This window comes from Crocuta crocuta, unplaced genomic scaffold (genome assembly GCF_008692635.1).
Source record: "Crocuta crocuta isolate KB4526 unplaced genomic scaffold, BGI_CrCroc_1.0 scaffold59-1, whole genome shotgun sequence".
NCBI lineage: Eukaryota > Metazoa > Chordata > Mammalia > Carnivora > Hyaenidae > Crocuta > Crocuta crocuta.
In genome coordinates, this window is record NW_027551579.1 from 1,702,039 (window position 1) to 1,716,012 (window position 13,974).

A 13,974-nucleotide genomic window follows, 5' to 3' on the forward strand; every position below is an offset into this window, starting at 1 on the left:
GAGTGTTTTTATTTTCTTTGGCTAGATACCTTGTAGTAGAACTGCTGGATCACAGGGTAACTCTAGTTTTAATTTTTTGAGGAAGCTCCATGCTGTTTTCCACAGTGGCTGAGCCAGTTTACATCCCACCAAAAGTGCGCAGAGGTTCCCCTTTCCCCACTTCCTAACTAACACTTGTTATTTCCTGTCTTTTTGAGATTGTCCCTTCTGATTGGTGTTAGGTGGTATTTATTTGTGGGTTTGATTTACATTTCCCTGATGATGAGTCATGTTGAGCATCTTTGCATGTGTCTGTTGGCCACCTGGGTGTCTTCTTTGGAAATGTATTCAGATCTGCTCATTTTTTAATTGGATTTCTTTGTGGTTATTAAGTTGTAGGAGTTCTTTATATATTTTGCATATAACCCCTTATCAGATAGATGATTTGCATGTCATCTTTGCACAGGGGCCATGCTAATCTTTTCTGTATCGTTCCAGTTTTAGTAATATGTGCTACCGAAGTGAGCACCTGATATATGACTTGCAGGTAACTTCTCCCCTTCAGTAGGTGCCTTTTTGTTGTGTTGATGGTTTCCTTCACTGTGCGGAAGCTTTAGTTCGATGTAGTCTCAATTTTTTTTTTTTTTCATTTTTGTTTCCTTTGCCTTTGCAATCCAATCCAAAAACAAAAACAACATGGCTAAGATTGAGGTCAGGGAGCTTACTGCCCGTGTTTTCTTTCAGGAATTCTGTGGTTTCAAGTCTTACATGCAAGTCTTTTTTTTTTCTTTAATGTTTATTTTATTTATTTAAGAGAAAGAGAATACGAGTAGGAGACGGACAGAGAGAGAGGTGAGAGAGAATCCCAAGCAGGCTCTGGACTGTCAGCGCAGAGCCTGATGTGGGGCTCAGTCTTACAAACCGTGAGATCATGACCTGAGCCGAAATCAAGAGTGAGATGCTTAACTAACTGAGCCACCCAGGCATCCCTTACATGCAAGTCTTTAATCCATTTTTAGTTGATTTTTGTGTGTGGTATAAGAAAGTAGCTCAGTGTCATTTCTTTTGTATGTGGCTGTCCAGTTTTCCCAGCACCATTTATTGAAGAGACTGTCCTTTCCCCAGTGCATATTCTTGCCCCATTTGTTGTAAGTTAATTGACCATATATGTATGGGTTTCTTTTCTTCCATTGATTTATATGTATGTTTCTATGCTAATACCATACTGTTTTGATTACTGTAAGTTTGTAGTATAACTTGAAATCTGGGCATGTGATATCTCTGGGTTTGTTTTTCTTTCTCAAGATTGCTTTGGCTTTTGAGGGTCTTTTGTGGTTCCATACAAATTTTGTAATTATTTGTTAGTTCTATGATAAATGCCTTTGGAATTTTGATAGGGATTGCACTGAATCTGTAGATTGCTTTGTGTACTGTGGACATTTTAACAATATTCTTTCATTCCATTAGCATACATATTTTTCCATTTCTTTGTGTCATCTTCAGTTTTTTTCATAAGTGTCTTATAGTTTTCAATGTACAGTTCTTTCACCCTCTTGGTTAAATTTATTCCTAGGTATTTTATTTTTTCATGTAATTATGTGGAATTATTTCCTCAATTTCTCTTAATACTTTATTAGTGTATAGAAATGCAAAATATTGTTTATAATTATTTTGAATCCTGCAACTTTACTTAATCAATTTATTAGTTCTAGCAGTTTTTTGGTGGAGTCGTTAGAGTGTTCTATGTATAGCATCCTATCATCTGCAAATAGTGAGTTTTACTTCTTTCTAATTTGGATGCCTTTTATTTTTTGCCTAATTGCTGTGGCTAGGACCTCGATACTATGTTGAATAAAAGCAGAGACAGTGGGCATTCCTGTCTTGTTCCTGATCTTAGAGGAAAAGCTTTAGCTTTTCACCGTTGAGAATGCTGTTAGCTATAGGTTTGCCATATATGGTTTTTATAATGTTGAGGTACATTCTCTTTGTACTCATTTTGTTGAGAGTTTTTATCATCAGTGGATGTTGAATTTTGTCAGATGCTTTATCTGTTGAGATCATATGATTTTTATTTTTTATTCTGTTCATGTGGTGTATTACATTGGCCGACTTGCAGATGTTGGACCATCCTTGCATGCCTGGGATAAATCCCACTCAATCGTGGTGTATGATCCTTTTCATGTAGTGCTGAATTTGGTTTGTTAATATTTTATTAAGGATTTTTGCATCTTTGTTCATCAGGGATATTGGCCTGTCATTTTCTTTTTTGGGGGTGTCCTTGTCTGGTTTTGGGGATCAGAGTAATACCTCATAAAGTTAGTTTAGAAGCACTTCCTTCTCTTCAGTTTTTTGGAAGAGATAGGTATTAATTCTTCTTTGGATGTTTTGGTAGAATTTACCAGTGAAGCCTTCTGCTCCTGGACTTTTGTGCTTCAGTCTCCAAACTAGTACAATAATTTGCTTATTGAGATTTTTTATTTCTTTGTGATTCAGCCTTGGAAGATTGTAAGTTTCTGGGAATTTATCCATTTCTTGTAGGTTCAATTTATTGATATATAATTGTTCATAATAGTCTCTTACGACTTTTTTTTTTATTTCTTATCACTTGTAAGTTATCTGCTTTCATTTCTGATCTTATTTATTTGAGTCCTCTCCTTTTTTCTTAGGGAGTTTAGCCAAAGGTTTGTCAATTTCATTTATCTTTTCAAAGAACCAGCTCTTCGTTTCTTTCATCTTTTTCTGTTTGACTTTTTTAGCCTCTATTTCATTTATTTTTACTCTGAACTTTATTATTCCCTTCCTTTTGCTAACTTTGGGCCTCCTTTAATTCTTATTCTAGTTCTTCTGGTGTAAGGTTAAATTATTCATTTGAGATGTCTCTTGTTTTTTGAGGTTGACCTCTTTTGCTCTGAACCTTCCTCTTGGAACCACCTTTGCTGCATCCAAGAGATGTCGGTGTGTCATATTTCTCTTTTCATTTGTCTCTAGGTAGCTTTTTAATTTTTCCTTTGATTTCTTCTATGACATAGCAGTTGTTTAGTAACATGTTTAATCTTCACATACTTGTCGTTTTTCCAGTTTTCTTCCTGTAATTGATTTCTGGTTGTGGTTGGAAAAGATGCTTGACTTGATTTCAGTCTTCTTTAATTTTTTGAGACTTGTTTTGTGTCCTGACATGTGTTTTCAGAGAATGTTTTGTGTACACTTGAGAAGAACCTGTTTTCTGCTTTTGGATGGAATGTTCTGTATATATCACTGTTAAGTCCATTGGTCAAATGTATCATATTAAAGCTGATGTTTCCTTATTGATCTCCTGTCTGGATGATCTTCATTGATGGAAGTGGTGTGTTACAGTCCCGTGTTGTTGTATTGTTGTCAATTTATCCCTTTAGGTCTGTAAATAATTGTTTTATATTTTTTGTTGATCCTGTTTTGGGTGCGCATATATTTATTGTTGAATTTTAAGATTTTATTATCTTTTAATTACCATTCCTTTATCAGATACGTGTTTTGCAAAGATTTTCTCCCAGTCTGTGTCTTGTCTTCCCATGATAGTGTCCTCTGCTGTGCAGAAGTTGTTAATTTTAGTAAAGTCTAGCTTGTCAGTTTTTTCTTTCATTGATCCTACTGTCAGTGTTGTATCTGAAAACATTGCCACAGTCATGGCCACCTGTCTTTTTTGTTATCTTTTGTTTCTTTCAAGTTTTAATTTAAATTTCAGTTGGTTAACACAGTGTAATATTAGTTTGAGGCTGTGTTATCTTTATATATATCTTTATACCTNGAGATCATGACCTGAGCCGAAGTCGGACGCCCGCCCGACTGAGCCACTCAGGCGCCCCAATGTACCTTTAATAGTTTTGCAGTTTACATTTAAGTGTGACCCATTTCAAGTTAATTTTGGTGAAAGGTGTAAGATCTGTGTCTTGTTGAATTCTTTACAATGTGCATATACCTTCATCCCAGCATTATTTGTTGAAAAGCAAGTCCTTTTTCTGTTGGTTTGCCTTTGCTCCTTTGTCAAAGATCAGTTGGCTGTATTTGTGTGGTTCTTTTTCTGGACTCTCTATTTCATTCCATTGATATATTTGTATCTTCTTTTGCTGATACCATTGATTACCTTAGCTGGTAGTGAGTCTTGAAGTCAGGTAGTGTCACACCTTCCATTTTGTTCTTCTCCTTCAGTATTGTACACGTTATTCTGGGTTGTTTGCCTGTCCACATGAACTTCAGAATCAGTTGATTTGCAAAATAACTGGCTAGGATTTTCATTGGGATTGTGTGAATGAATATATATATATATACACATTATAAATGGGGAAGAATTGGCATTTTAACAATACTGAGTCTTCCTATTCATGTACATGGAATATTTCTCCACCTGTTTATATTTGCTTTGATTTCTTTCTTCAGAGTTTTGTAGTTTTCCTCATGTGGATCTCATACATATTTTGTTAGAATTATACCCAGGTACTTCATTTGCTTTGGTGGTGATGTGAATGGTGTTGTGTTCTTAATTTCTAATTTCAGTTGCTAATTGCTGGTATATAGGTAAACAATTGACTTTTTTATATTAACCTTGTGATCTTGCTATATATAATTGCATATTGGTTCCAGGAGTTTTTTAGTTGATTCTTTGGGATTTTTCTACACTGACAATCTCATCTGTAAACAAAGACAGACTTATGTCTTCCTTTCCAATCTGTATACTTTTTAATTTTCTTCTCTTTTTGCATCAGCTGGATCTTCCAGTATGATGTTGAGTAGGAGATCAAAATGGACATTCTTTGTTTTGTTCTGATATCGGGGGAAAGCATCTAGTTTTACGTCATTAAGTATGATGTTAAGTATAGCTCTTTTGTAGATGTTCTTTATCAAGTTGAGGAAGTTTCCCTCTGTTTCTAGTTTGCTGAGAGTTTTTATCATGAATGGGTATTGTGTGTGTTTGTTAAATTACCTTTTTTGGGGGGCAGTAATTTCAGACTTATAGAAAAGTTGCAAAGATAGTAGAGAGAATTTCTGTATTCCCTTCGTCTAATTTTTCTGAATGTTATCATCTTACATAGCTATGGTTCTTGGGTCAAAACTGAGAAAGTATTACTGTTAACTAAACTCTAGACTTTATTCAGATTTCAAGTGTTTACACGAAGGCCCTTTGTTCTGCCTTAAGATCTAATCTAGTATACCACACTGCACTTAGGAATCCTAGTAGAAGGAAAAAAAAGCAAACTATGAAAAACTAAAAGATCCCCCAGCCTAGTAGCTTCATAGTTAATTTCTGAATTCCTGAAGGCCTTGGGAGCCCCCATGGAGAGTGGGATTGGTGCAATTACTTGAGTTAGAGCAGCTCTGCTTAGATCTTTGTTATTTGAGTCCACAGTAAGTTTCATTTGCAAAATGAAACTTGGTTTTATAGACAAAGAAATTAGCTTTATTTCTAAGAGGACAAATTATAAATCAAAGGTCACTTTGCAAGTTGGTTATAGAGCAAAGACTAATAAATCTTGGTCTTCTACACCAGGATTGCCAGAGTAGCTTCTGTATGTCATTAGTGTGCTTTCTGCCTCCATAATTTTCCTTTCTCTCTCTGTTATGTGTTGCTTTCATACCAGATGTTTATTAGCAGTGGTAGTTTGTAGGCATTACTATTCACAGGATACCACTGACCAAGCTGTGAACTTATTCAAGGAAATATGCAGAGACAGTTCCTTTAGCTGTAACATCACCTGATGTGGGAGACGTGGACAGAAATGTTCAGCGCTTCATGGGCTGTCGGTGAAATGGCTTTGACTATAGATCTGAATAAAGGTGCTAAAGCTGAAGTGGAGATTTGTTATCTGCTTGGCTTAGATACAGTCCTTTCTTTATTGTAACTTTTTATATATGAAAATGTTTTGTATACACAATGATGCTCCTAATATCCTTTTGTTTTTACAGCATTGGATTAAACTGTGCCCTGGGTGCAGCTGAAATGAGACCTTTTATTGAAACAATTGGAAAATGTACAACAGCCTATGTCCTCTGTTATCCCAATGCAGGTGTGTATTTCTAGGGAGTTGCACATGAAGAAATCCAAATACACAAGACGGGGGTAGTAGGATTAAAAGAGTTTGGCTAAAAGAGTTTATTTTGTGGGTCTTGGTATATAGTTGACATTCAGTGGGAATCTTCTAAATGAAAATACAGTGGGTCTAGACCACTGTTTCCCTCTGGACTTGAAGGAACAGTTTGACTCAGCTGGGAAGCCTCAGAATTAGACAGAACTTTTAGGGGATGAGTCCTGGTACATAGCCAAGCAGAGCCTTGCTCTTGGTGACACTGCTGGCCGTGTGAATGTGGCCAAAGAGAAGAGTGCAAGGAGGAGGAGAGGGAGACCTCCTGTCCTTTCTGCTGTGTTAACAACCTGTGTGTTAGCTTATCCCTTTCTAAAAGTTAGCTCTTCTAGTTTACCATATGTAAAAAATTTTTAAGAGATTTATAGACAGTTCTCAAACTATCCAGTTAGAAACTGGTAACCCATCCTGGATTAACCAGGTTTCCTGGTTAATGTTTTTGAGCATTTGCTTAGCTCCATAGGGCTAAAAATCATTTTCCGGCTTTCTTTTCCCAAATACATACATTTTAATGCTTAATAAACTAACTTTCCCACCAGGAGTAAGATAACATGAAGGAGTTGATAAATAAAACAGGAAATTGGTTAATTGGATGCTAAAGTTTTACTTGGGAACATTTATTTGAGAGGAGATTGGTTATGTTTTGTTTTGTTTTCAGTTTAATATCAGGTACTCTCATTAATTCAAAGGGGACGTAGTACTCTCCCAGGTCCCATCCCAAGCAGCTAGCTGACAAGATTGAGTTCCCGTCATGGGAATGGGCTGGGGGTGGAGAAATCCTGTCCCATCTAGTAGTGACTCTTCTTTCAGATGGAAGAGAAATAGTCTCTGTTTATTTGCCTCTGTGAATTATTTTTTTTTTTTGAAGGCAGGGGTGATATCTTTTCATTTACTATGTTCATTATTAAGAATTATTATTTGATTTTGCAAGTAATCATCATTTAATTATAAACTTTTCTAACTTTTAAACCTAAAGCTTTCACAAACATTAGTCTATGTGTTAAGGCAGTTTTCAGTAACACTTGTCATCTGCTTTCCTAGGTCTTCCCAACACTTTCGGTGGCTATGATGAAACTCCGCACATGATGGCCACACAGCTAAAGGTTAATGATTCTCTTTCTCTTCAGTTTTTAAGAGCTACAGAAATGGAATCTTAGAATAACTAGAGAATATTTAGAAAACTTAAAATTTCCTCCTAAAGCAATCCCAGTGTGTATATAACAAAAGCTGAACTACTCCGGGTGCCTGGGTGGCTCAGTCTGTTAAGTGTCCGACTCTTGATTTCAGCTCAGCTCATGATCTCACGATTCATGGAATTGAGCCCTGCGTCGGGCTCTGCACTGACAGCATTGGGACCTGCTTGGGACTCTCTCTCTCCCTCTCTCTCGTCCCTCCCCTGCTCTCTCTTTCTCTCTTTAAAAAAATTTATTTTTATTTTTATTTCTTTTTGAGAGAGAGAGAGACAGAGCAAGAGCCGTCAGCACAGAGCCCGACGGGTGGCTTGAACTCACAAACCACAGAATCATGACCTGAGCCAAAGTTGGATACTTAACTGACTGAGCCATCCAGGCACCCCATAAAATTTTAAATTAATTTAAATGTAAAAGCCGATATGTACCTTATGTGTTATTTGATGTGCTCTCCAGCTCACATTGGTTCCGCTCAGCATGTGGGTAAAAAACAGGCCTTTATTATGTCCAAGTAGGCAAATGATTACTTCGTTGCATTTTAAATGGCATAAAGGATTTTAAAGTATCTGGGCTGTGTTTTCTGCTTTTAACTTTCTAGGGCATGTGAAAGCTTTGTATCTTGGATTAAGTACGTTTAACTCTCTTTTTAGTGAAGAATTCATTATTCAGGAAATGTAGATCTATTTTCCGCTGAAGTGGTGGAGGGTTAATTTAGAATTCGGATGGAGTGTGTGAAACAGTGTCTTTTCCTAAATGCAGAGCTTTGCTGCGGACGGCTTGGTCAATGTAGTGGGTGGATGCTGTGGGACGACACCAGACCATATCAGGTGATTATCCCTTCTAAGTATTGTACCTTTTGTTGTGGGATGAATTGTGTCCCCCACCCCCAAAATTCGTATGTTGAAGTCCCAACCTCCCAGTTCCTTTGAAGTGACTGTTTTGGAGATAGCATCTTTAAAGAGATGATTCAGGTGAAATGAGATCACATGGATTGGCCCTAATCCAGTATAACTGTTGTCTTTGTAAGAAGAGATTACAGAGGAAGGGACCCTGTGAACACACAGGGAGAAGAAGGCATCTGTGAGCCAGAGAGGCCACCAGCTCTGCTAACACCTTCATCTCAGACTTCTAGCTTCCCGAACTTTGAGAAAAAAATTTCTGCCGTTTAAGCTACTCAGTCTGTGGTATTTCATTATGGCAGCCCCAGGAAGCTAAGATGCCTTTATGTGGTGACAGATTCCAGAAAAAAAAGTGGAAGAGTAATAAAATGAACACCCACATGCCTGTCACAGAGTTTCCATAATTTTCAGCATTTGCTCTTTTTTTTTCTATTTCCCAACTTTTTTCCCTCAGAACATCGTAAAGCAAATTCCACATATCACGATACTCTATCTGTAAACGCCTGACTAGTATTCAGAAAGCCAAGGAGGGACAGCTAATATTTCCTGTGGGTGAACACATGTCTCCATTAGTTCTCTCAAAGAAGGAAAAGACGCATGACAACCAGCCACCTTAAGGTTGAGAGAAGTCGTTGCTTAACCCATGTTGTTGAGTGAGCATCTGAGGGACGGGGACATGAAGGAGAGCATGTGATCAAGTCCTTGACAGTGTGTGGCTTAAAGAGGCTTGCAATTTAGTGAGATAAGGTATAGCTTAGGGCTATTTGTAACTTGCTTGTTCTCTGGAGTGATGGTTGATTGTGTTTTGAACCAGTCATCCCACTGTGCTGAGTCTGTGCATGTGATGTGTCCTCCCTTCTGATGTCCCTAACATTTCACTGTTTTTGTTGGCTTCTGTGATAGACTGTTAAAAGCCTATATAATTTTTTTTTTTTTACAAATAGTTTATTGTCAAATTAGTTTCCACATAACACCCAGTGCTCATCCCCACAAGTGCCCTCCTCCATGCCTATCCCCCCTCCACCCTACACCCATCAGTTCTCAGTTTTTGTCAGCATTCTCATGGTTTGCCTCTCTCCCTTTCCCCCACCATTTCCCCCCTTCTTCTCCCCCTTGGTCCTCTGTTAAGTTCCTCCTAATCCTCCTATACGTGCAAACATATGATATTTGTCCTTCTCTGCCTGACTTACTTCACTCAGCATAACACCCTCAAGATATAATTTTTAAAACATCTTTCAAGTAATATCTAAAAGCTATCAATAGTTGAATATAGTGTATCTTTAGGTCTCTTTTTGTTTTTAAGGTTATCTCCTTTTTTTTTTTATTTATTTCTAGGAGAGAGAGAGACAGCGTGAGCAGGGGAGGGTCAGAGAGAGAGGGAGACACAGACTCTGAAACAGGCTCCAGGCTCTGAGCTGGCAGGCAGCACAGAGCCCGACGTGGGGCTCGAACCCACGAACCGCAAGATCATGACCTAAGCGAAAGTCGGACGCTTAACCGACTAAGCCACCCAGGCGCCCCTATCATCTCCTTTTTAAAAAGAGTTGTTTTGTTTTTATTTATTAACTTTTTAAAGTTTTATTTACAGAGCAGGATCAGGAGGTGGGTGGAGAGAGAATCCCAAGCAAGCTCCTCACTGTCAGCGTGGAGCCTGATGTTGGGGCTCAAACCCAAAACCATGAGACCATGACTGGAGCCAAAAACAGATGCTCAACCGACTGAACCACCCAGGAGCCCCTAAAAAGTGTTGTTTTAAAAATATTTGTGAGTTGGGGCACATGGGTGGCTTAGTGGGTTAAGTGTCTACTTTCAGCTCAGGTCATGATCTCACAGTCCATGAGTTTGAGCCCCATGTCAGGTCTGTACTGACAGCTAGGAGCCTGGAGCCTGTTTCAGATTCTATGACTCCCTCCCTCTCTGCCTCGCTTGCTCTCTCTCTCAAAAATAATATTAAAAAATAACCTGTGTGTTTGTGCATATGTGTGTATATACACATAGGTTGAGTAATAAAATGAATAGATATTTCTATTTCTGTCTACTTACCTACCTGTGTGTGTGTGTGTGTATGTGTGTGTGTGCGTGCGTGCGTGTGCATGTGCTGCTTTTACTTGAGCATCCGCATACTAATCTGAGGGGCAACAAAGTGATCAGTTCATAACAAATTCAGTGGAGCGGCCTGATTTTTCCAAGTTGATCAAAGACATAATTTAGTACAGCCAATAAGGTTAAAAAGTATGTGCAGAATCCAAGCAAATTTTCGAGAGTAATTGTTTTGGTGTTTTAGTGATTTATTACTATGTACCCTCCCTACTCTGTGCTTTCTCTGCTTAGAGAAACAAACCTAAACACAGGCCCCCGCTTATGGACCCCCTCTGCTGTGTGCTCCTCCTCAACCATGAAACCTTTTTTCTTTCAAACTACTAAGAAGCAAGCACATTGTTCATGGAGGGAAGGACACCTATGGGTTTGGGAAAGAAAGGAGGGGATTGACCGTTGGCATTTGCATAAACCATCCCATCTCTTGGTTTTATATCTCTCAGCGCAGAGGCTGGTACAGTCAGTGCCCAGCAGACTGGGCAGGTAGAGAAAAGTTCAAGTTTATACATTCATTTTTAGCATTGCTGAGAAAACTAAAAGGCATAACTGCTGCTGCACATTTGGAATTAGGTACATAATTATGTGCATAATTATGTTAAATAGACTTAATTTCATAGCTGGAAATTAGCTTAATTAAATTTATTTTCTTCTGAATTAATGGATATGGTGTTTTGTCTTTTAACTCAGGGAAATTGCCAAAGCTGTGAAAAATTGTAAGCCTAGAGTTCCACCTGCCACTGTTTTTGAAGAGCATATGTTACTCTCTGGTAAGCGGTGAAGACACGATTTTTATGATTTCAGAAACCACTTGTGGGTTAATTCTGTATGTTTATTCTAAGTGGTGGTGATGTGTGTGTGCCAAGTAACTTGTTTCTGAGGTCAAGAGGCGTACATGTTTTCTTGCATTTAAATGAATTCTAGTGAAGAGTAGGGGTGGGAAATGTGCAGAAGGCACAGGTGATTTGCCCAGGTGGTGTCTCTGCTCCGAATCAGAACTTACACGGTCGCGGCTCTATTGTGCACTGCTTTGAGGACACACTCTCGGCCACAGGCTAACCATTTTAACCGCCAGATTTGCAATTAGTTATTGAAAGTTCCAAACTGCTAAGGCTGAGTGGTTTGTAATGACGGCAGCCTCTTCCTAGAAAATTGTTTGCTTCTATAATAATCTTGCAATAATCCTGCATTTGCCGTGTGTTCAGGACTTTACAAAGAGGTGTACTTACTGTTCTGTTGAGTGCTCATTAGTTCTGTAAGGTGGGAAGCGTCCCTTTTCTAGATTGAGTTTTGATGTTCAAATAAGGAACATTAGTAAAGTAGTCCATTATGCCAAGTATTAGAGAAATAACTTTAAGTTTTATATTTTCCCAACAATACTTAAGTGACATATTCTTAGATGCTATTTTTAAGAAAAAAGAAAAAAATGTGTATATATATATTTACATGTATGTAGATGCATATATGTATATGTATGTGTGTATATGCATACGATAACAGATTCTTAGAGATTCTGCAAATAGTGCTTGTGGGAAATTATGCACCCTAATAATTTAGAATTTAACATTTCTCTAAATTGAAATATTTTTGTTCCTTATGTTCCTCTAAGAAAGTTGAAATAAAATCCAAGGGACAGCAAAAGTACCATCTCCTTTTCTCAGAACACATTTCATAGAATTTATCCAAGTGAGTGAGTGTGAAGTTCAGTTACAAACCCTCTGCAGTCTTCCTTGCTTTCTTTTTATTTTTGGGAAGACGGAGAGTAAGACTAGAGGGAGTGGGATTTAGGGGGTGATAGCACACCCCTTACTCCAGAAAGTGGCTTCTGCCAGCGACAGGTGTGGTAGGATAGTTATTTCATCCTTAGATCTGAAAACTATTGATTGACTTTGCCAGGATGGAAACAAGAAGAGAACCGTTTAGATAGGATTTTTAAAAAGAATTTATAGGGAAGAATCAAAGAGCCCTCTTCTTCCGATTTGAATTTCCTGTGCTATTTCTAAATTGCTTTAAAAATCACCTTCAATCAGATTTTAAAAGAATGACATCCAACACACTCTTTTAAATGGTTCTTTTATAGATTGTGGACGTAAGAAAAATGTAGTTTTTATATCAGATACCTCACATTTATAACAGTTGAGGTGCACATTGTATACAGTGCTTGTAGGGCAATAATGCAAGGTGCCCTCAGCATGTAAATGTTGGCACCCCAGTTTGCCTGCTCTGCGAACCCGGGGGTCTGCCTCTGGATCAGGGGTACCCAAGGCTCACGTGGAGGGTCACTACCCATGGGAAGACACCACAAGACAAAACTGGAAAGGGATGTCTTCCCAGTCTGTTAATGAGTCTGGAAGACTTTCATAATTACTCATGTTGTATTCATTGTTTTCCTCTCCCCTGTATTTTGTTCCTTCTCAACCTGTGCTTTGGCCAAGGATGCAAAAGCTGGTTCCTCTCATTAACAACAACAGCTCTGATTGTGGGTGCTAATTTTATGCTTATCAGTGTTATCTAATCTCATTTTTACAATAGTGCTGCAAAATGTATGAAAAAAAGGTGTGAGTAAACATCCTTTTATGTCTCTTTTGTAAAATCAGAGGCCATGAAAAAGTGGCCCTGGTCTGTGCGCTGAAATAGCTGGACGGGGCTTTGAACCTGAGGCTGGCTGTCCCTGGATCCTGCGAGACCCCTCTCCTTGTGCTTTAAATATAATTAGAACAGAAACAGATAAAAGGCTTTTTGTGTTGTGATACTTTACACTGCATGTTGCTTTTTGCCTCGGTTAATGTGTTCCAACCATAAAGCTGGTATTTGCCCCTACACTGGCTCATAACGGGAGATGTTGTGTATCCTTGGCAAATAAGGAAAGAGGTGCAGGCAGCCCGAGTTGCTTTTCCTAGAGTCCACTCACGAGTGGTGAGTGTGCCACGGCGACTCCGGTCTCCCATGGATCATCCTGGGTCCTTCCTATGACCCCATCTGACCTTGTTGGTCCTGGGTTCTTGGCCTCTGGGTCGGAGACAGAAGGTGAAGCTCTGGGCACGCAGCTGGTGGGACGCAGGAAGTTGCTTCACCTGCTTCAAGCTGATCTGAGTGGCTGGCTGTGGAGCAGTCCTGTGGATCCTGACCTCCTGGCCTTTGCCCCACACTCTTGTGTACATAGGGATACGATGATGATTTTTCCTTGTTTCTCAGAGCTGGTATGATGCAGTTCCTTAGAAAAATTTTGAGCTCAAACCCCTGAAATACTTTTGAGAGGTCTGGTTGTAAACGCAGTTGTAACATATGTCGCGTTTGTTACATTTAAGTATTTCTGGGGGAGAAGGCCGCGGTCCTTCCTCACGCCTAGTCAGATGGGCTATGCCGCCATGACGTCTTTTCTTTCTCATGAAAACATTTATTTTTTGTCTGTCTCATGTCATCATGTGAATTTTCAGAAAATTTTCAAAATGCTTCTCCTTTTAAGGTCTAGAGCCCTTCAGGATTGGACCGTACACCAACTTTGTTAACATTGGAGAGCGCTGTAACGTGGCAGGATCCAGGAAGTTTGCTAAACTCATCATGGCAGGAAACTATGAAGTGAGCATCTTAGTATGACCCTTGAGACATCTGCCATGTTTCTGGCTAGACAGCGTGTAAAGGAAACTGCTCTGCCTTTGAGAGTGATTAGCGGAGCGGCGGGGGACGGTGACGTGTGTC

At 38.9% G+C, this 13,974-nt stretch overlaps 1 protein-coding gene and 1 non-coding gene across 2 annotated transcripts in view; one reads left to right on the forward strand and one right to left on the reverse strand.

The window, feature by feature from the left end:
- Nucleotides 1–13,974, forward strand: part of MTR (5-methyltetrahydrofolate-homocysteine methyltransferase) — a 104,129-nt gene that overhangs the window by 25,670 nt on the left and 64,485 nt on the right. The window contains exons 9-13 of the mRNA XM_077751699.1: nt 5,917–6,017; nt 7,134–7,195; nt 8,042–8,109; nt 10,966–11,045; nt 13,742–13,854. Of these exons, the coding sequence (XP_077607825.1) occupies nt 5,917–6,017; nt 7,134–7,195; nt 8,042–8,109; nt 10,966–11,045; nt 13,742–13,854 (424 nt within the window). The remainder of the gene's footprint in view (nt 1–5,916; nt 6,018–7,133; nt 7,196–8,041; nt 8,110–10,965; nt 11,046–13,741; nt 13,855–13,974) is intronic.
- LOC144221284 (U6 spliceosomal RNA) lies at nt 401–508 on the reverse strand. The gene has a single exon (XR_013332013.1). It is a non-coding gene; the product is annotated as a U6 spliceosomal RNA (small nuclear RNA).